Source organism: Amphiprion ocellaris, chromosome 10 (assembly GCF_022539595.1).
Source record: "Amphiprion ocellaris isolate individual 3 ecotype Okinawa chromosome 10, ASM2253959v1, whole genome shotgun sequence".
NCBI classification, from domain to species: Eukaryota; Metazoa; Chordata; class Actinopteri; family Pomacentridae; genus Amphiprion; species Amphiprion ocellaris.
This window is the reverse complement of record NC_072775.1, coordinates 420,872-442,522: the sequence shown is the minus strand read 5'-3', so window position 1 is coordinate 442,522 and position 21,651 is coordinate 420,872. Positions and strand designations below refer to the sequence as shown.

Here is a 21,651-nt window from a genome sequence, read left to right as displayed (position 1 = left end):
TGTGTGCGCGCGCGCGCAAATACATGCACACACAACAACAGAAGCACATGCTAAATAAAGACAGCACATAAACACACAGATATTGCATTTCTGCTGAGAAATGTGTAATAAACATCCCCTCTCTCTGTATCTGCCCACCCCCAGTCTGTTCCAGCTATGTCATTGCCATGGAAACCCAGCTGAGATTGCAGGGTTGCAGTGAGGAGAAAAGGTAGAGATCAAGGACGAGGAGGGGAAGCAGAGAGACAGGAGCTAAAAAGAAGTAGTAAGAATATGACATTTGTTCATTTTAAATCGATGACGGGTCGACGTCATCATCCCCACATCCGTCCTTCCTCTCTGTGTCCGTCTTCTGTCCAGTCTCTGGATTCAGGTCATCAATGATCTGACTTTCTGTTGCTGTTTTTACCCTTAATGCTTCTGTAAAACACCCTGATGTCGTGTCGCTGCTTCCCTTGGTAAACATCCTGTGTTTCTTCCTCTCTCCTGGGATGGAGACTGATCCAGATTTAAATGACCTTATACTATTAGAACCAGGCCTTCTTATTGTCACTCAGTCAGCTATTATTAGTGTTAACACTTCCTGTTCCCTCCTCAGTGATGGTTTCCCCACTTGAAAACTTTAAAGCTGCACCGTGTCACTTTTACACAAAACAATAACAGCAAAAACAATCCTCTGTAGGTCTTTATAGCATTCATAACACCGGGTGATGAAATGAATAGAAGTCTTATTACTGTGTGACATTTTACAATTAAAGCTGCAGTAGGCAGAAATCTGGAAATAATGGCAAAAAACAAACCAAAAAATATTTGGATATATATGTGTACACACACACACGCACACATATATGTATATACATATATGTATGATGGATAATAATCTTTTGAATGTCTTATCCAGCCTCTACAGGTGTCTGCTGCGCTGTCCTCAAAAACCGTTACCATGGCAGCCTGGTGGGTTTTGTGAGTGTTCTTTGGTAGATCAGGCTCATGGGACCATCAGTGGTTTTTCAGCAGGACAATGAACCAAAATACCTGTGGACACTGTGAGGGCAGTTTGAGCCAGAAGTAGAGTGATGGAGAGCTGCTTCAGATGACCTGAACCCAGCACAGATGCTTTGGGATGAGTTGGAGCTCAGAGTGAAGGAAGACCAGCCAACTCAGTAAATGTGAGAACTCCTTCAAAACTGTTGGAAAAGCTCCAGATGACGACCTAATGAGGCTGGTTGGAGGATGAAAAAAGAGCCAAACTGTTTTCTGGGTGTCCTGCGCCAGATTTCTTTGACAGGTTGAGTTGTGCTGGTGAAGGAATCTGAACTCTTGACCTCAGTATGTTTAACCCTCGTGTCGTCCTGCGGGTCAAATTGACCCGTTTTAAAGTTTGAAAATCTGGAAAAAAATATATTTTCACAGTAAAACTTCTGATGTCCACATTTTCAACATTTTTGGGGAATCTTTGTCAGTTTTTGGTGGAAAACAAGAAATGTTAAAAATGTTTCTTAAGAACATTCACATAAAAATCAACCAAAATCCAGCGAATTTCACTGGATTTTGGTTGATTTTTATGTGAATGTTCTTAAAGAAAATATTAGAAGTTTTACTGATATATATGTAATGACTTTAGATATTTTTAGGATTTTTTTGTAAGATTTTTAAAAATTTTTTGAAAATATTTACAAGAACTTTCTTGCCAAATTTGGGGGATTTTTTTAAAATAAAACTTTTAAGGGAAACTTTTAAGGAATTATTGGAATTTTCTTCCTGAAGGTTTTGCAAATTTTCAGAATTTTTTTTCAGATTTTTTTTTCAGACAAGGAAACAATATTTTTTGATGCCTGCAAATGAAGACAGCAGGAGGGTTAAAATCGTGGCTCTCTAGCTGATTACTGACATCCATGAAAAATGCTAGCTGGAAACTGGCCACTAAAACATCAAGTGAGGATGAAACCAACCCAGCTGACTCCAGACTGGCATTTCTCTGGTTGCTTGTAGGAAAAACGTGACATTGCCGCTCTTGGCAGTCGCTTCTATGACTCCAGGTTGGCTGTAATTGAAAATCAGTGGCACAGATACGTCTGCCTTCCATCATTTTCACATCTTCATCCTTACCCCCTCACTGCAGAGGCAGAACAGTCTGCTCCCACGCAGAGCAGTTTACTAAGGACAGACTGACACACAGGCAGCTTGATATCAAACCTTTATTTGTCACAGAGACACCACTGGAAAACAGAAACTTTAGGATGGCTGTCATTATCAGTACACTGTTGTTTCACAGTCAGTTCAGTCCATTAGTCACCAGTTCACTCATCCATTCTGCAGCTCGTCCTCCAGAGTCCTGCTGCTTCCTGAACTCTCAGGAACAATAGTCCCACTGCAAGTCACTATTTGTCTTCATGTGAAGAGTTGAGAGTTTCAGTCAGAACGGATGAGATGACTTCAGCAGCTGTCTTTACATGTACACATTATCTGGTTCGATCCCACTGCAGGGATTGAAACACGAAATTTAAAATTAAAAAAAGCTGAAGAATAACACTAAAATCAAGATAGGCAAAAGATGGTTGGGGAACTTTCCTGCTTGCTCTTGATGACTGAATAATAAAGCTAACTCGACAGCTTCCGCACAGCGTGAAGCTCAGTAGTTTTTTGGAGGCGGTGGGGGGTTTGCCTGTTAGGATGGAAGCGTTCCACTCACTAAAGAGTTCTCTCAGAGCTATGAGATCTGTATTTCAGAATTATGAGACAGGACCTCTGAACAATGCAGGTTAAAAATAGGGCTCACGTTGTTCCCACTGACGATACATAAAGACAGATCAACCCTCTGGCCGTCGTTACCGAATCTAAATCTGCCTAATGTTGGGCTCAGACTGCAGGAGTTAATCAGTTAAATTCAAGACAGAGTAAGTGGCAGATTTCTACCATGTAGATGTCTTCATCCAGCAGCAGTCTTCTTCATTATAACATCATCGCCTTCAATGGGAATTCACCATATAAGCTAACAGAGCAAAGCTCCATTGTTCCATTCTCTAGAGATAATGCTGTCAGGTCCCATCCTGCAATGGAAACCTCACACCAGAGTTCCTGCAGCAGAGACTGAGATCTTGATGTCTTTTTCCCAGATTATTTGCTAATGTGAGAAGCTTCCAGATCCAGTATTAAACCTTCTGAATTGCCTCGATGAGATCAATCATGTTTGACTTTTAAGAGTCAAACTCTAAATGGTTCCCACACAGCAGACACAAGGAACACTAAACACTCCAGTCCTCCAGGCTAATGTTAGCTAAAGACACTGAAACTGATTAAAACAGTTGAAATCACACCGTTTTTGGCTGTATCTGATCCTGACTTGTTCAACCTCTTGTTTCTGTCTCTTTCTCACTATATTTTTAGCTGAACAGCAAGTTGTTGCACCCCAGTCTCCATTTTTGTTTTTATTTGCTTCCCAGTTAGATCATGCAATGGCTCCCTCTGGCACAATAACTTCATAATAATATCCTGCAGCATGTGATGAGCCAATAGTTTAAAATCTTTGAGAGAGTAGATGTCTCAAATGACACAGAAACAAACACACTACCGTTCAAAAGACTGGGGTTGCTTAGTAATGTCCTTATTGTTGAAAGAAAAGCAGTTTTTTTTCAGTGAAGATAACATTAAATGAATGATAAATCCAGTGTAGACATTGTTAATGTGGTAAATGACTATTCTAGCTGGAAACAGCTGATTTTTAATGGAATATCTCCATAGAGGTACAGAGGAACATTTCCAGCAACCATCACTCCTGTGTTCTAATGCTACATTGTGTTAGCTAATGGTGTTGAAAGGCTCATTGATGGTTAGAAAACCCTTGTGCAGTTATGTTAGCACATAGAGAAAACATTGAAAACATGGTGACCTTTTGAACAGTAGTATCTGTTAAGTTTTCCCGATTTTTACCACTGCTAGGACTTCAGGAAACTCCTGTAGTCACAAAGTCCCAACCATCTTAACTTTTCCTTTTCAATTTTGCAATAGTAAGTCATTATTATGTGATAACGTCTCCATTTCCTTCTTCCCTAAAATTCAATTCAATTCAATTCAATTTTATTTATATAGCGCCAATTACAGTCAAATTGTCTCGAGACGCTTTACAGAACCCATATGCCTGACCCCCAGAGCAAGCCAAAAGGCGACAGTGGCAAGGAAAACACCCTTTTAACAGGGAAAAAAACCTCGAGCAGAACCCGGCTCTAATGTGGGGGGACCCATCTGCTGCTGGCTGGATGGGTTGAGAGGGACAGAAGAGGTAGAAAGGTAGAGATAGAGATAGAGGGATACAGATAGAGGGATGGAGGTAGAGGGGAAGAGGTAGAGGGGTAGAGGTAGAGATAGAGAGGTGGGGGGGACACAAGGACCATAAAACACACAGTATAATACATGCATGATAAGACAGATGATACATGCAAAGTACAACTAACATGGAAACTAATTGTAGTTTACTGCTATGGTGTATGACTCTGACATTAAATATACTACATATATAGCTGGTGGTAAATTCAAAAATATGTAGATGAGCAAATCAAGTATAGTGAGGGTGATGCAGAGTAGATTGATGGAAATGGGCAGCTGGAAGCAGTGGGCTGGAGGAAGGTCAGCAGCAGCAGCATCCCACAGATGGAGATTAGGCCAGTTGGTGGGAGAACCGCCACAGATCTGAAGCATCCAGCTCTGGGATCAGGGACACTCGGAGAAAGGACACAGGGAGAAACAGAGTGAGTGTAATGCAATAATGGTATATATATATTAAATATAATGGTAGATAGAGAAGGGCTCAGTGCATCCAGAGAGGTCCTCCAGCAGCCTAGGCCTGTAGCAGCAGAACTAGGGGCAGAACTAAGGGACGTCCAAGAGGAAGACTCCAGCTGACCCCCTCAGGGTCCCCCAGTCAGTCCTAACTATAAGATTTGTCAAAAAGGAAGGTTTTAAGCCTGGTCTTAAAAATAGAGAGGGTGTCCGCCTCCAGAACCCAAACTGGGAGCTGGTTCCACAGGAGAGGCGCCTGACCAAAATGTGTTTTGGTTGAAGTTGCTGTAATCTCCAATGTTCTAACCCGATCTCAGTCGTCACGGTGTTTTTAGCCCAGGATGCAGTGATGGTGCCCCTTCAAAATAATGACAAGTTCAGTGGAATGTACTTGAAGAATGAAACTTCCCCATCAGACGCCAAATCTTCACAGATTCTGTGTAGATCTTTATAACTGTTTACCGAAAGAGCTAAGCAGGAAAGTTTTACTGCATGATCTGAAACAGTAACACAGACAGCATTAGGGGAGGAAAAAGCTGCTTAAAATGTGTAGTTAGAGGCAGGTTTATTCCCAAAGTCTGCATCCAGTGAAATAAACCAGCATACAGTCAGTGTACTGTACAATACAACAGACAGTAAAGTGTACATGTAAACAGAGCCATGAAGAGTGATCACACAGACACTGGATTCCATAAATACTCAATAAATCAATCAGATACCATTTACTGTCTGCTTTTTGCCCTTCATCTTCAGGTTCAGGGATTTCTGATATTTCCTTGTATCTCTCATATATTGCTCAGAGAACACTAACACTCACCATCACTGTACTTCCTGTGGACTTGGTGTCAGTATAAACCGTCAGCATGACGTCCCAAACCTCAAACCTCCAAAAAATAGAACATCTCAGGACTAGCTGGCATTCAGGGTTACAGGTGTGCGTGTACACAAATAGACATTTTAAAAAATGAAATCATGAATTATGAAACAATATAGATAATTACACTTTAACTGGAGTACCAAGGTTTTCACGTGACAGCAGCTTTTTTTAAATGACCACTTTCTATTAAAATGTACTAAACAGATGCCAGGCCTGGATTCAGTCCACTAAAACCTTGAAATGAAGTTAAAATAAAGAACAGGCCAAAATCACTGTCTGGCAGACTGAACATTGGCATGTTGAATGGAGGGATCTGAAGGTGGACCGACTCCAGGCTGGATGGAAAAGTCTGGTAGTCTATGCTAAACATTAGCATTTCCACTGAGCTAACAACCCAAAGCTTCAGTCTGGGTTCACATACAGGATCTACTAATGATTATAAAGATACAAATGTCTATGTACAGCAATAGAAACAGGAAACCGATACCGCCATCAATCATTAAAAACAGCTAGTAGCTCATATCTTCAACTGATTATAAATCTGATAGAAAAAAACAAAACCTACATCAAGTATCCAATAAGATGTTTTTTACAGCGTTGTAATATTTTGGAACCGCTCGTTTGAGATCCAGTTGGACTTGTGTTGTGAGATAATAAATGGTGTTTTCTTACATTCCTGTAATACGGTGACAGCCAGCAGCACTGTGGGAAATGCACTTATTGTTAAAAGAACTTTTCAAGCTTGTAACTCTCCAGGAAAACACACACTGTATATAGTTAGGTCGTCAGTGTAGAGGTGTTGGAAGGTGTATTTATAAACTCTAGCCAGCTGTTTTTGCCTGCTTTATGCTAAGCTAGGCTAACCATAAACTCCAGTGTTGAGACTCTCAGACACAGACGTGTGTTTTTAGTTGTTTTACACGATTCAGAGCATCATCTGTTCTTCATTTGGTAGAGTTCTGCCATGTGTTCTATCCCTGGATGGGCCGCTACAATCAGGCGTTAATCTCTGCTGGAACTACTTTAAATAAAGTCACTCTAAATCTCCTGGACAAACCATAAACTGACTCTTACGATCTGCCAGAGACGTGCTGTTTACATTACTAATAAAAAGTGTCTCTAGTCAGTCTCAACAGACTATTTTCAATTACTGGAACTTGGAGCAGTTCGAACCTTTGAGTGTCTTTCGACTGCAAGAACTGCCTCTTATTGGTTAAACTGACAGAAGAACCAATGCTGGTTGGTTTTTCTGCCCTCTCTTCTCTCTAACATCCTCGCCAGTAACCGCAGTTACATCCAGCAGCTGCTACTTTAACTGTTTTGTTGCAGGTAATCTGTCAGATGGAAACTGAAAGGCAGAAAGCAGGTCCAGTAGATATTCACCTGCAGTGGAAAGCCGCCTAGAAAGGGCTGATATGGTTTAAAAACAGGCATGATGGCAACACACTTCTGTGTAAACATTAATTTGAACCTTTGTCCAACATTGGCGAGTCGCACAGATTCAAAAAACAGACTCCAGACCGACAACAGCAGATTTCCAACAGTTTAAGATATCTTTCTTGGCGAGTTACAAGCTTGATTATAAGATAAACTGATCAGCCACCCGTCTGAGTGGCTGCCATGGTCATTAAAAACAAACTGGACAAGCAGAGATAAAAAGTTCTTGTTCACAAACACTAATCAAAAAATATCTATATACTGTATTATATCAGTAGAGATTCAGTGAAAGAAAAAGATGAAAATAACACTGATTATTATAAACATGATAATTATTAAATAGCTTGTTGTGGATCATTCACATTTATTCTATTTGACCTTTTTAGGACCGCTGGTTGAATCTATGAACATCCTGTAACCAGCAGGGGGTGGGTTGAGTAACAATAGGTAGTATAAGAAGGCTAGCTGTGGAGCTGCCAGCAGACAAACACTTCGTTCTAACCGGTTTACTACCACTACCTGTACACGGGCCCTGAACTCAACACCAAACTGCACAAACAGCTAAGATTCAGCCAACATGCCTGCATTCAAGTTTAATTTTAAAACCACAGCTAGCTAGCAAAGTTTTGAGGAGCACTTCCAGGTTTAGCTGGGATCTCTCACCACTGTGGAACATTAGTCTGAACGCTATATCTGGTTTTAATACTACCATTCATTTTCAGGCAAATCCAATACTACTACTAGAATTATTAGCATCATTACTACACAGTTATAAGCATGAGCGGGACATAAAGAGTGGGCTGCTGTGGATAAATCAGGACTGGACCCTGGTTTTGTGACAGTAATGTTCAGGCACAGCGACATTATGCCAGTAAAACTGCTGCACATTAAAGGGGAGTGTCCATATAATCACTATACTTATTTACTGGTTTCATTTTGGTGCCCACAAACTGTTTGGATGTTACAGTGAACCTCCTCTTCCTCTGTTCCGGCCAGATGCAGCCAGAAGATGATATGTTCGCGGCTTTAAATCACATCTTTCTCATACGTAACCATCATTTCTTAGCTGAAAATGAAAAACTACTAGGCCACGTTAAAAATAAACACAAATACATGCAATAAAAATTCAAAATCAGATGACGCCATATAATAAATTAAGAACATAAATATGTTGTAAGGCTTTTTTGCTAATACTAAAAACTGATTGAATGCATTTCTAAAGGAGGAATAATCCAAAAATCTATTCCTCATTTCCACTCTGTTTATCTCATTAGTTTCCCGCTGAAAGGACAGAAAACTACTGGAGTGTTCAAACTAAGACATTGACTTTCACACACTTGTACTGAATTCTGGTATTTAACTGAACTTATTCTCGACTTCATGCCTTTAACAGCAGACTAGTTAACAGCTCATCTATCATATTAAAATATACTTCTCTGTCTGCAGGACTATTAACACATGAAGGCCTGTGGGGGAAACTTCCTCCAGTTTTACTGCATCAGTATTCAGTCATACAAAGAGCTGGAAATGTGTTCTGCCTCGTTCATGACAGTCTGAGCTCAGCTTCTGATCATTACATTCCTCCAGATTTGTTCTTCATTAATATCACATCTGTATCCATCCATCCATTATCCATTATCTATACACCACTTAATCCTCACTTGGGTCATGGGGGGGCTGGAGTCTATCCCAGCTGACTCAGGTGAAGGCAGGGGACACCCTAGACAGGTCACCAGTCTGTCACAGGGCTACATACAGAGACAAACAATCACTCTCACATTCACACCTACGGGCAATTTAGAATGATCAATTAACCTCAGCATATTTTTGGACTGTGGGAGGAAGCCGGAGTACCCGGAGAAAACCCACGCATGCACAGGGAGAACATGCAAACTCCATGCAGAAAGATCCCGGGAAAGCCGGGACGCGAACCAGGGATCTTCTAGCTGCAAGGTGAAAGTACTAACCACTACGCCACTGTGCAGCCCCATCACATCTGTATAGCTTGATAAAATATCTGCAAACTGTTCAGGCAGGTGAAGCAGCTTTGGTTCAGGTTTGTGTTTTGTGCAGACAATTAAATGGTGAAATGGTAAATAAAGATTTTCTGTATGTGGAAAAATGAACTAAAAGTTGTTAAAAGCATCTACATGTACATCTATCTGTCCTTTGCACCTTTAAATCCAGTGTTTCTACAGTAAACTACAGCTTAGCTGCAGAGATTTAAAATTAAAACATCTGAGGAGAATATCTGACTGCAGTTTTTCTTATTGTTAGAGACTGTTTAGGTGAAGCTGCTTCCAGTCAGAGATTCTAATGAACTTTATAAATCAAACTATGTTTCTAAAGTTTCCAACTACTGCTCACTGTCCACCGTTTCAACAAACTGCTAGCTATCAGTCTGAACCCGACATGAGGATGCTAGTCATCACTCTTTTGGTGTTTTTAAATTCTTAAAAGTTAAATTCCTACCAGTCTTTCGATTGAGTGCAGCAGTAATGTCTGGAAACAAGCATGCTCTTTTCTGACCTTTTTCTAAACTCTTGAAATGTGGTAAAGTTCTGCCTTATTTACTGGAAACTTAGCTTGACAAATTTCCCTAGCAGTCTGTAATTTTACATTAAAATAACAATAATGTGCTCAATAGTCTAAAATGGTGCAATCTTAACACTGACCTCCTTAAAAACACTGTTTTAAATTAGAGAGATGAATTGTTTGGCCGTAGCACCAGTGTTGGTGCTTCATGCACCTTTATTCATTACGTAGCCCAACGACTCCTCCGCTGGACTTTCACAGTAAATTAACATAAATACGATTTCTACATACAGGTTTAAACCTTCTAACATAAATAAGTGATTGTGCTGCTCTTTTGTGGCACCATCTCAAAGATTTTGGCACATAATTCTCATCATAGTGGCAAACCGAGCTCCAAATCTAAACTACATGAAAATATTCTTTAACATCTATATTAAAATATCGTCTGTTTTACTCCAAAGCTGTGTAGTTTAAACTCTCATCAGTTGGTCGTTCAGCTGAATGCTTCATCTAGAACGGCCTCCTTCTGTCACTCTCCTTTAAAAACGGCACGTTTTTTTCTCAAAGATTTGATCTCTTTTGCCATTTTAATTGAAATCAGCCACACTTATTTCACATGCAGCTTTGCTAGATCATCAGTATTCATGACTGGATAATGTGATAATGAGGCTCTACAACTTTTATACTTCTCCAAATGTTCACACCAGCATCGGCTTGTTCTCTGCATGATTTCTGCTGAATTCAATCAGGACAACGACAAAACGCTCAAAACTCACAACAACGGGCTCTGGAACCTTCTCACATCCTTATAGTCAAACATAGTGTTTGTTGTCGACCTGTCAGGGTCTTCTTAAAAGCTCTATATCTTATTTAGCTGCATCTGAGCTTTGCTGTTACCTGCAAAAGGCAATTTGTCTGTTGAAGAGCAACTCAAAGCATCCGACCCATTCAGCGATACACCTTTGATGTATTTTAGCCTGTTTGGCCACAATATGTCCGATAATAAAAGCTGAAATATTAGGATATACTCCACCACTAAAAGCATCCTAACACAGTGACAGCTCTGTTAGCAGCAGCAGCAGCATCATCTCCACCATCAGCTAAACCTTCGCCACGTTCCTGCACCGACAAACGCAACAAGCAAACCGACATCTGACCAGAAAGCACACAGGTCACACAGATATCTACACAGCTGCAAATATCCACATATTCCACGGTCAAGCTGCAGTTATTGTGCTTTCTTAGATTCTACACCATCCAGACAACATTATTCCTGTGACCAGCCCACAGCCACAATGCTTCCCTCCAATGGCACTTGGGCTCTAAGAAATAAAGAATGTAAACACTGGGCTAATATATGTTGGATAGTCTGTTAACTGGCAATTTATACATCATTTCAAAAGGTACAAAAATCTGTTTTTTTATCCTCCAACATCAACGGAGTGCAAATGTCAGAATGAATTCAACCACACATGCAAAATACTAAAGAAAATGTCGTTTTAAGGTAAGTTGTACAGCGGTGTAGCAGGGCCACTGTCAAAGGAGGAAAACAGTTCTGAGAATAAACTGGTGATTATATTGCATTTTCACAAATAAAAAAGTTTAAATAAACTTGAAATTTTCAAAATAAATCACGTTAAATTTTTTTGTGATGTTTTTCTCAAAATAATGACATTTTTTGTAATGATATCTGATTTTTCTTTGTAAAACTGCAACCTCATCAATAGTAATGTTATTCTTCCCTGATAAATAAAAACATGGAACATTTACTTTTTAACTGTAAAATTTCTCTTTAAATTTGAAATACTTCATTCTTGTAAATTACATTTCTCCTGAAATATCTACTTTTTTGGCACATTTTACATTGAATTAAATTACTTTAAAATGATATTTATATCTTTGCAATGTTATAACTGTCATGTAAAACTTTTAGAACTTTTTTCTTTGTACAGCTTTGACTGTGCGAATTTACTTTACTCTTACTTTTAATTCTAGGATTTTCTTCTTATATTATTATATTGCACTGGTTTTATAATTACACTGTATTTTAAATATTATTCCTCACTTAAATTCTGACTATGATATCTATTTTATTATTTTAAAACAATCTATTCTCAACTTATAATATAATCGTTTAGACATTTTAAACTGTTTTTCTCCATTTTATCACCATTTTATTCTCCAAATATCCCATTTTAGTTTTCAACAGTGGTCCTAATATTAAATCATAAGTGCAGCTGCAGCACTGATGGTAAAAAATAGTAAGCAAATATTAGATTTTGTTGGGTCTTTGGATCTGATAAGATGACTAACATGCTGCACGTGTCGTGAGCAGTACAGCTACTACACAGTCAGGATAATTCATAAACTGCACATCATTAAAACACAGCATGGAAAAAAGAGAGCGCTTGTTTTTACTATATTTAAACACAATATATGCCCCATGATATTGTTCTTATCCAACACAAACACAAAACCACCATCAACTAAGAGATACTGTTATTGCCCAGAAGGGACTCCTCGTAGCCCAAAACAATTTAGACCGCGGGTTTGATTTTCCTCGTGGCCTCCCATATGTACAAACACATCACAGTTATGGGCTCTGGATATAAAACCTCCATCTAAGGGCATGTGGTTACGCTGTAGAGTTCATATATAGACGCATTACCTGTGTGACGACAGGGTGAAAGCTGGAATATACGTATAAATGTTAGCAACGTTGTCCCGACCGTGCAGCCGGAGAAACGAGAGAAGAGTCATGAGGCTGAATCCATCCTCGCTGGCAGGGAGATAAAGGACAGACCGGAGGCTGGAGTCTCTCCTGACCAGTGATTCAAAGGCTCAGCACTTTATTTAGCCCATTGTCCTTGTGCCTATGAAGCAAGTGCACTCAATTTGTTAGATTTACAAAAGATTTTCTGGCTTGTCCAGCAGTCCATGATAAAAACACGTAAATAAATATAAAGACACAGAAAAAATGTTGAATCAAACTCACTGTAGTCTCCCCTTAGTCGCCAGTTAAGATTAACAGCAGGGACGTTTGTGTTGAGACTGTGCGGCGACTGAAGCAGCGGATCTCCAACCTCCTGCTGATGGATCGGAGAAGCTTACAGTTCATATATTCAGTGGGGTGAAAAACCAGCTGGGACTGACCATATATTCTGCCCGGATTGGCTGGCTGAGACGTTTTAGGTGTGACTAACACATTTTTGGCCATTCACCATTAGCTAACCCTGGGTGGAAAATGTATTTAACTCAATTTTTGTTTTCAGTCCAATCTGGAGTGGAATGATTTTGGCTCCAGCAGCATTTGCACTGGTCAAGTAGGACAAATTCTTTTACCACAGGTGTAGATGAATGACCTTAACACCGTCATTCCTTATAGGCCAGCCCCAGGGTGGGAGGAGGGGTGTGAGTCAGGATGGGTCGGGGTAATGTAGGGGGCGGAGTCGGGCTAGGACGGCCAAACATTCCCTGCAGCTGCCTGTTGGGGAGGTTGGGGTGATTGGGGAGGATGGGGTTCTCTTGAAAACTTCTGAGGTTTTCGTGAAAGCGGTTGCTGCTCTCGTTGTCGAGGCGGTTGCTGTCGTCAACCATGCGGTGGTTGTTGTGGAGGTCGGGGGTGGGCCCTCGGTCGGGGACGTTGCCGCTGTTCTTCCTCCTCAGGGTGGACTCGCGGCTGGACGAGGCCACCGACTGGCAGTCTGAGCCGCCGTCGCTGCTGGCGGCCGTCCCCTCCACCGGGGTCACCCTGATGGTGGTGATGGCCTGAGGGTGGGGGTGGAAGGGAGGCGCACAGGTGGCGGCGGTGGGGTTAAATGGCATGTTGGAGTTGGTACCGTTGGGGTTAACGTTGGGGTGAATGCTGTTGAAGTTAGGATTGTTGGGATGATTGGGATTGCTGGGATTAAAACCAGGGTGCTGGAAATTGTTGGGATTATTTGGGTGTAAGGGGTGTAGAGGGTGAACAACATGTGGATGGTTGGTGTAAATGCCTCCTCCTCCTTCCCCACCACCTTCGCTCTCTGATTCGGTCCCTGCTACGCTCCTCCTCCCATCCACCGACCCGCCATCCCTTAGTGAATCACAGCTGTCCGTGTATCTGTTCAGGTCGTTGAGGTTGAAGGCTGACTGTCGGAGGGATGCCCGTTGTTCTGGTGGTTTCCATCGCCAGGAGCCGCTGCCGTCGGTGCTCGGAGGTTTCACGATTGGTTTGTTTGATCTGGACTCTGGGTGAGCTTCAACACGGACGATACTCCCGGTTCTTTCCAAACCTCCTCCTAAAGGAGCAAGATAAGGTAACGACTCAATTAGCTTGTCTATGTGCTGATTGGAGAATATACATCTGACATGGAGTTCCCCAAGGCTCCATTCTGGGGCCTCTTCTCTTCAACATCGACACGAACCAAAAGATTATGCAAAACAATACAATCTTCAGCTTCCCTCGGGATTAATAAAGTATCTATCTATCTATAGTCTATCTATCTATCTATCTATCTATCTATCTATCTATAGTCTATCTATAGTCTATCTATCTATCTATCTATAGTCTATCTATCTATCTATCTATCTATCTATCTATAGTCTATCTGTCTATCTGTCTATCTATCTATCTATCTATCTATCTATCTATTGCACATATGTCAAATTCAAGGCCCGCGGGCCAGATCCGGCCTGGGAATGAATTATCTATGGCCCCCGGGATGATATTTAATTAGTATTAGAACCGGCCCACAGGCCGCAGCCGCCTGCTGGTGTTTTGCACGCACCAATACTACATTCCCCACAATGCAACGGTAGCTCTGATATGTACAGTACAGTGAAGGCGTTTAAAACCAAGCTGAGTCTGTGGGAGATGCAGATGCGGAAAGAAAACTTGAGCCACTTTCCCAGCTGCCAGACCATTAAAGAGAAGCTCTCTACCGCTGTGTTCCCGAGTGCACAGTTTGCTGATAAACTCAACATACTTGCCGCCAACTTCTGACGCCGATTTGCTGACTTTGAAGCCAAAAAAAGCAGGTTTGAACTGCTCGGCAATCCTTTTGCAGTTGACGTGGATAGTGCACCACCAAACCTACAAATGGAGTTGACTGAGCTCCAGTGCAATGACACACTGAAGGAAAAATATGAGAGTGAGTGCTGCTGAGTTTGCACGTTTCATCCCCGACACAATCACCCATCTGCACATCCAAGCTGCTCAGACGCTCTATGTTTGGCAGCACATACCTGTGAACAACTGTTCTCTTTGATGAAGCTAAACAAAACATCACACAGGAGCCGTCTTACTGATAAACACCTTCACTCAATCCTGAGGATTTCCTCAGCTCAGAGTCTGACCCCGAACATTGATGAACTTGTACAAAAGATGAGACACCACCAAGTATCAGGCTCAGCCTCAGACAAGTGAGCATCACAGAGCATTAACGTATTTTTTGTTTTTAATTCAGTTACATTTTTACATTTGTTTCTACAAGACGTGATTTTTCTTTGAAGGAAGTATTGTTTTGTCTGTGTGCCATAGATTTTTGTATTTTATTTTATTGTATTTTATTCATTTATTTATATTTATTTTTCAGTTAGTGGACTCAGGGAAAATTGCAGATAAGAGCCATGAGAAAGAATACAACTGATTTATTTTTTTTTATTTTCTTATTTTACTATTTGAAAGCAGTAATTGGTAGAATCATAGAGCAGCACAATATTACATTTTCAGTTTATAATGCATGCAATTTCATTTATGCATTTATCTTGATATTAAGGAACATATTTTGTTTTTGAAGAACATTTACTTTTTTTGCTGTTTGCCTGTTGAAAATGTTTTCCCTTGAAATTACTGACAGACCCATAAGAAAATATTGCTTTATTCATTTAATGTTCAGGACGTGATTTTTCTTTGAAGGAAGTTTGTTTTTGTCTGTGTGCCTGTTGAAAAATGTTTTCACTTGAAATTACTGACAGCCATAAAAAAATATTGGATTATTCATTTAATCATTAAATAATATACACTGTGTTAGGTCTTGGTTCAATAGGCTATGTGCAATCATTTCAATATGTTTTAATAAACATTGAACCAGTCCGGCCCTCGGCTTGTAGCAAATTTGGTTTTTTGGCCTTCTGTGTATTTGACTTTGACATCCCTGGCTTAGAGGATCAGTGTTTAAAATCATTTTTCTGTTCCATGCATTGTTATAAAATGTTCTCTCTGTCTAATGGATGAGCAGTGCCTCCACCATTCCTGTGTCATGAAAAACCCACCTAAGGTCTCGGGTTATGTTGGTACCTCAGTGTTAATTTGTTAATGATGATTAAACTCATGTCTCAGGTTGGTACAGAGACTATTCATTTGATATCTGAATGGAAGTTTGAGTATTTCTCTGTACAGACCTCCTCCTCCCATGGCTCCGGTGGTGGAGGCGGGTGGAGATGGGTCCTGGTCCGTCAGAGTTCGGTACCGGATGGATCCAGTGCAGCTGACAGTGCTGCCGCCGTCCTCCGACCGGGGAGAGTGGAGCAGACCCTGCTGTTTGGATAAGGCTATCACCTGGAGGAAGACAAACAAAGGTGAACTCTTCCACATTTTGCTGCAGTGACGTAAACTAACTTTCCTCCTGCACATGAAGCACGACTGCGATGACGAAACAAAACGTGGTGACTGCAGCGGATCATACAGTCTGAAGGGAAATTATACAGTTTCTAGGTGACTGAATTAAAATCCTATTTTTGTCTCATAACTAACTCTTTAATATGTTTTTGATTCAAAGGATTCAGCATCTTCAGATACTTAAACCCTCATGTCATCCTGCGGGTCAAACTGATCCATTTTAAAGTTTGAAAATGTGGAAAAAAAAAATAAAAAATTTTCACAGTGAAACTTCTGATGTCCACATTTTCAACATTTTGGGAAATCTTTGAACATTTTTTGGTGGAAAAAAGAAATGTTAAAAATGTTTCTTTAAGAACATTCATAAAAAAGATTTTTATGTGAATGTTCCTAAAGACAATATCAGAAGTTTTACTGATATATATGGAATCACTTTAGATATTTTTAGGATTTCTTTGGAAGATTTTTACTAATTTTTTGAAAGTATTTACAAGAATTTTCTTGCCAAGTTTGGGGTATTTTTTTTTTTTTAAATAAATCTTTTAAGGAATTATTGGAATTTTCTTCCTGAAGGTTTTGGCAATTTTCTGAAATTTTGGAATTTTTTTGCTGAATTTTTGGATTTTTTTTCAGACAAGGAAACAATATTTTTGGTGCCCGTAAATGAGGACAACAGGAGGGTTAATATGTTGTGGATTCAAAGGGTTAAGCATCTTCAGATACTTAAACTCTTGTTTTCTTGTATTACTTCATCTGGCAAATAGCTCAGCTCTGTATGAGTATTTCAAACACCATAAGGTCAGAATACGAACATTAGAACACAGAAAGTCTCTCTTTGCATCTAATTCAGGCTTTTATTGTGCTACAAACTGCTACAGTTTTTTTGTGTGATTCTCTTTACAGTTTCCGCACAACTGACTTTTCAAATATTTTAAAACTTGATTCAGATAATAGTGCACCAAGTACTCTTCTCAACCCATAAAAGGTTCAGTTCAATTCAGTTTTACTTCTGTAGTTCCAAATCATAACATGAATCACATCAGGTCACTAATAATATAGAGAAACTCAACAACTTCCTCCTTGAGCAGGACTTGGTGAAAACTCCTATTAACAGGAAGAAATCTACAACAGAACTGGATTGAATATAGGTGGTTGTCTGCCTTGGCTTCCTGCCTTTTCTTGTCCTCTGTTTCATTATAATATTTAGTATTTGCAGATACCTGATAACATTTTAATTAGGAATGCCCCATATTGGCATAAAAATGCAATATTGATCGACGTCGTTATCATTTTTTTGCCTATCATGAAATACGATAAAAGTGTGTCAGGATGCGTGTAAACAAGTGTTTCTGCAGTAACAGGCTATCTGTGCCTGGCTAACAACATGTCTGTGGCTTGGAATCATTTCCAAACCACAGATATTGGTATCGGTTGATATCAGAATCAGAAATTAAGAACTGGACAATATCGTTATATCAGATATTGGTAAAAAAAACAAACAATATTAGACATCCCTAATTTTAATTAATAATACACACTTTAAATGTTGTAGATTAGCTGTAGTACCTGGTTACTTTTACTTTGTAGTACTGTAGGAACCCTAGTGAAGGGGCACAATGACAAAGTCTTTTCTGAGGCTTAATGACACCAGGAAAGAGCACAAGTGTTAACTCAATCTGGGTTAAACTAGGAGGGTGTTTTTTTATCCCAGTGGTAAATTAAATAGCTGTTAGCACAGCTTGTTTCAGCATTTTGCCAAAACCAAACAATTTCAAATGGCTGTAACAAGCCATGATCCTGATCCGAGGACATTCCAACTGGAAAATACTACAGAGGAAGAACAGCAATGACAAAAAGTGTCCCTAGCAGAAACAGCCAAGTCAGCAATGCCTCAGACTTGCTTTCCACAGTGAATGAACCATCGGTATCAAAACTCTTTGTCTTTTAAACCAGGGAACGACATGCATGACTGTTCAGAAAACATGGATCTCTGCATCACTGCTTCTAAAAGCATTAATTTGTGCTGGTCCAAACTACAACCCAGTTTCTGAATCTTTTAACATGGAGTCAGGAGCATTTCCAAAAGTCTCTTCTAGATGTCAGAGTGGACACGTGGCACCAGCAGCAGAAGGTAGACGGATCAGTGTGAACGTAGCCTGGGGGCTACCTGGAGATACTCAGCAGCATCTAAATCTCAAACTGGACAAGCTGGTGGTGTAACAGAAAGGATGTTTGTTGGAGAGCTGTTATCAGAGCTGTGGTGGTTCCATGATAAACTGTTGTACATCATCAGGAGCATTCAAAGCGTTCTCACTAGAGTTAGCTCAGTTTACCAGCCCTTCCTGTAGAACACAGTGGTTTAGCTGCATCTCTTTATCATTCTGCTATAAGAAAAAAAAACTGGTTTGTGTTTGTTTAAACCAGTCACTCTGAAAACAGTGACTGATGGGAAGGTTTTGGTAGAATATCTGTATGTAAAGTGGACAAGCCTTGTCATTTAAAAAGATAGTCCACTAAGATTGCCCAAATCCTCAGCGTTGAAGGTTGCTGCTTTAAGAGTGAAGAAAACGGAAAGCAGAAGATCTCCTGAAATGAGCGTCCAGCGGCAGGTTTACACCCACATCCTGAGGTGATCACTGCACCTCAACAAGCATTTACTCCACCTTAACTCCACCACAACCAGTCAGTCAGTCCAGCCTTTGGTTTCTCATCTCAGCCAAAAGTTCTGGTCCCGCTGTGATGAACTTTCCACAGAAATCAGGAGAGTAGAACCCACCTTTTTAACTAACCCTATGTTCAGTGCTGCCACTGACTTATGAAACACAGTAATGGAGCTCTGAACTTGGATATCACCACAGTCAGTGTAAAAGCAATAAGCAATTCCCTTGATTTATATACAGACAGACATTTGAATAAGTGAAACCAAAGATCTGCTGACCTGCATGAGCCGAGGCTGACCTCCAGCACTCAGCGGCCTGCAGGGGATGCTGGTCTTCTCAGCCACTCTCAGCCATTTCTCCCTCACTGACCCGCCTCCATCCATGATGCTGTCCTCTGATTCGCTCTCCTGATCCTTGCTGGTGGGATTCTCCTCCTCAGGAATGTGAACTAGCTGGGAGGATCCGGGCCGGGACTGGATGGACACTCTGGCCCCGCCGGCCAATCCGGTGCTGCCGTTATGAACCATGTGATTATGGTTGGACATGGGGACGGAGCTGGCTGCTAGCTTCATGTACTGAGCTGGGATGTGGGCTCCAGCGCGCAGCTCCGCCTCCTGGGCTATGACTAAAGGCAGGTGGGTCCCACCACAGAGCTCTGCCTCCAGGCCCATGGCAGATGGTTCGGAGGAGCAACGGAGTTCCATGTTCCTCTGAGGAGACGAAGAGGAGGCCGGCCTGATTCCATCCATCACCTGAAGGGAAAGCTTCCTGTTGTCGTTCTTGTTCTTCCACTGGCTGAGGAGCTGCTTGGAGCGGGTGGAGTCCATGGAGGCGTGGATGGAGGCGTGACGCCGTGGAATACGACCCTCCTCCAGAGAGGAACCTCCATGGGACCTGCAGGAAAAAACCAAGGAACTATCAACATGGAAGAAGACAGATCTTAGACAAGGACAACTTACTGAGCTTTGGGAAGTACAAAGTTTTTAGAAGAATTAGAATTAAAATTAATGTGCTTGTTGATCTTTAAGGTGTTCCATGAACTCGATCCCCCCCTCATGTCTGACTTCATTAAAAGAAGACCTCCCAGAGGTCTGAGGACCAGGACCTCCTCTAGAAGGGACGTCTAAGGACCAGGATCTCCTCTAGAGGGGACTGGGAGGTCCCACAGAATAACAGTCTTCAGACAAAATGCTCCTTCTGTGAAGCCGGTAAGATCTGGACCAGTCTTCCAGTCTCCATAAGGGAGTGTCCCACATTAGCAACCTTCAAAACTCACCTTAAACAGCTGGAAGTCAACCAGTCTGGTGACCTTCAACTTCTTTGTGTACTTTTTGTAATGTGCTTGTATTGTCCTTTGTTTTACTGTTACCTTTTCTACCTGTCCAGGGACTACGGTTGTAAATTAACATGTTGCTGCTGTAAAATCCGGCATATTTACATCTACTACTGTCTAAATAGACGTTCTTTAATGTGTACTGTCCTTATCAAATAAAGAAATAAATAAATTAACTTGCTTGTCAATACATTTTAGGAAAATGAAAGAGGGGATATCAGTCTTATATTTGTGTTTCTCGTCCCTAATTTCACTTGTTTTTTATTGCATGAAATGAAATAAGTTATTGTAATTTCTGGTTGTTGGTTGGTTGGAAAGATGCTGTTGGTGTCTACAGACCTTCACTGCTGAACAATATGCTAATTAAAAGCTGCTGTCACAGAACAAAATAATCTGCACACACAAGTGACTAATTCATGTCGCACAGTGAATAAATTATTCCATTAAACTCATTAACTAAAAGCACAAATTACTCATTTGTACTTCCACAAAAGAATCAAGATCCACCTTCTGATAGCTGAACCCTAAACAGGTTTAAATAATAGTGATTAAAGTTCATTTAATTTGATCTAATTTAATAATATTTCAAGAGTGAAAGAAAAATATTTCTTTCCCTGCAGCACAATGTTAAACACACTGCAGTGAAGTCCAGCTTCATGTCTGTTAATCCTGCAGCCTGCTAGTCATTTTGCTAAACAAGAAGCAAATTCTCCTCCCTGAACCAGTTCAACTTTCAGCTGCATTTCCGCTGATGTTTGGCGATTTTAAGGCCGGTGTTAAGAAGAGGGATTTGGAGTGAGACAGTCATGAAGAATCACATCACATCTTCTCTTTCCAAAGCAGTGCAGCACATCTATGTTTGCTCATGAGGGGGAAAAGATAAAAACATCACCGATTATCTCCCGACTGAAGTACAGAAGAACTACTAGACTCAAAATAAATGTTTAGGCACAACAAAAAGAATCAATGCAACACTTTGAGTTCTGACAACCTCAGATGAAAACAACCAATGGTTGAGTTACGAGGATGAGTCTTTTCTTTACAATCAGTGGTATTTTAATCATACTGAACACTATATTATAAGTTTTAAACTCAAGGTAGAAAAAAAATAGAGACAATTACATTAATTTACTGCAACAAAAACAACTCGTCCACCTATCTAGCTCTATATATTTACATTCTCAGCTTGCATCCATGTGTTTAATTAACCCGTTTAATTCCCGTAAAAGTTTTATTTAAAAAATAAAATAACATTTTGTAAATATTTTCAAAAAAATTTGTAAAAATCATCCAAAGAAATCCTAAAAATATCTAAAGTGATTACATATATGTGAGTAAAACTTCTAATATTTTCTTTAAGAACAGTCAAATAAAAATCAACCAAAATCCAGCAAAATTCCCTGGATTTTGGTTGATTTTCATGTGAATGTTC

The 21,651-nt window shown here is 40.4% G+C and overlaps 1 protein-coding gene across 2 annotated transcripts in view; it reads right to left on the bottom strand.

Annotated features, from left to right (window-relative positions):
* Positions 1 to 2,184: 2,184 nt before the first annotated feature.
* The window catches only part of LOC111578495 (phospholipid phosphatase-related protein type 4-like), a 67,556-nt gene continuing 48,089 nt past the window's right edge, over positions 2,185 to 21,651 (bottom strand). Inside the window, exons 9-12 of one of the 2 annotated variants that reach the window (XR_008602863.1) lie at positions 19,165 to 19,780; positions 16,010 to 16,166; positions 12,621 to 13,905; positions 2,185 to 12,498 (exon numbers count right to left, since the gene is read on the bottom strand). Coding sequence is in view for 1 of the 2 variants with exons in the window: in XM_055014062.1 (XP_054870037.1) it covers positions 12,998 to 13,905; positions 16,010 to 16,166; positions 19,165 to 19,780 (1,681 nt within the window). In the remaining variant the exon portion in view is untranslated. Of the gene's footprint in view, positions 13,906 to 16,009; positions 16,167 to 19,164; positions 19,781 to 21,651 lie in introns of both variants that reach the window. The other variant, XM_055014062.1, reaches the window with a different exon arrangement.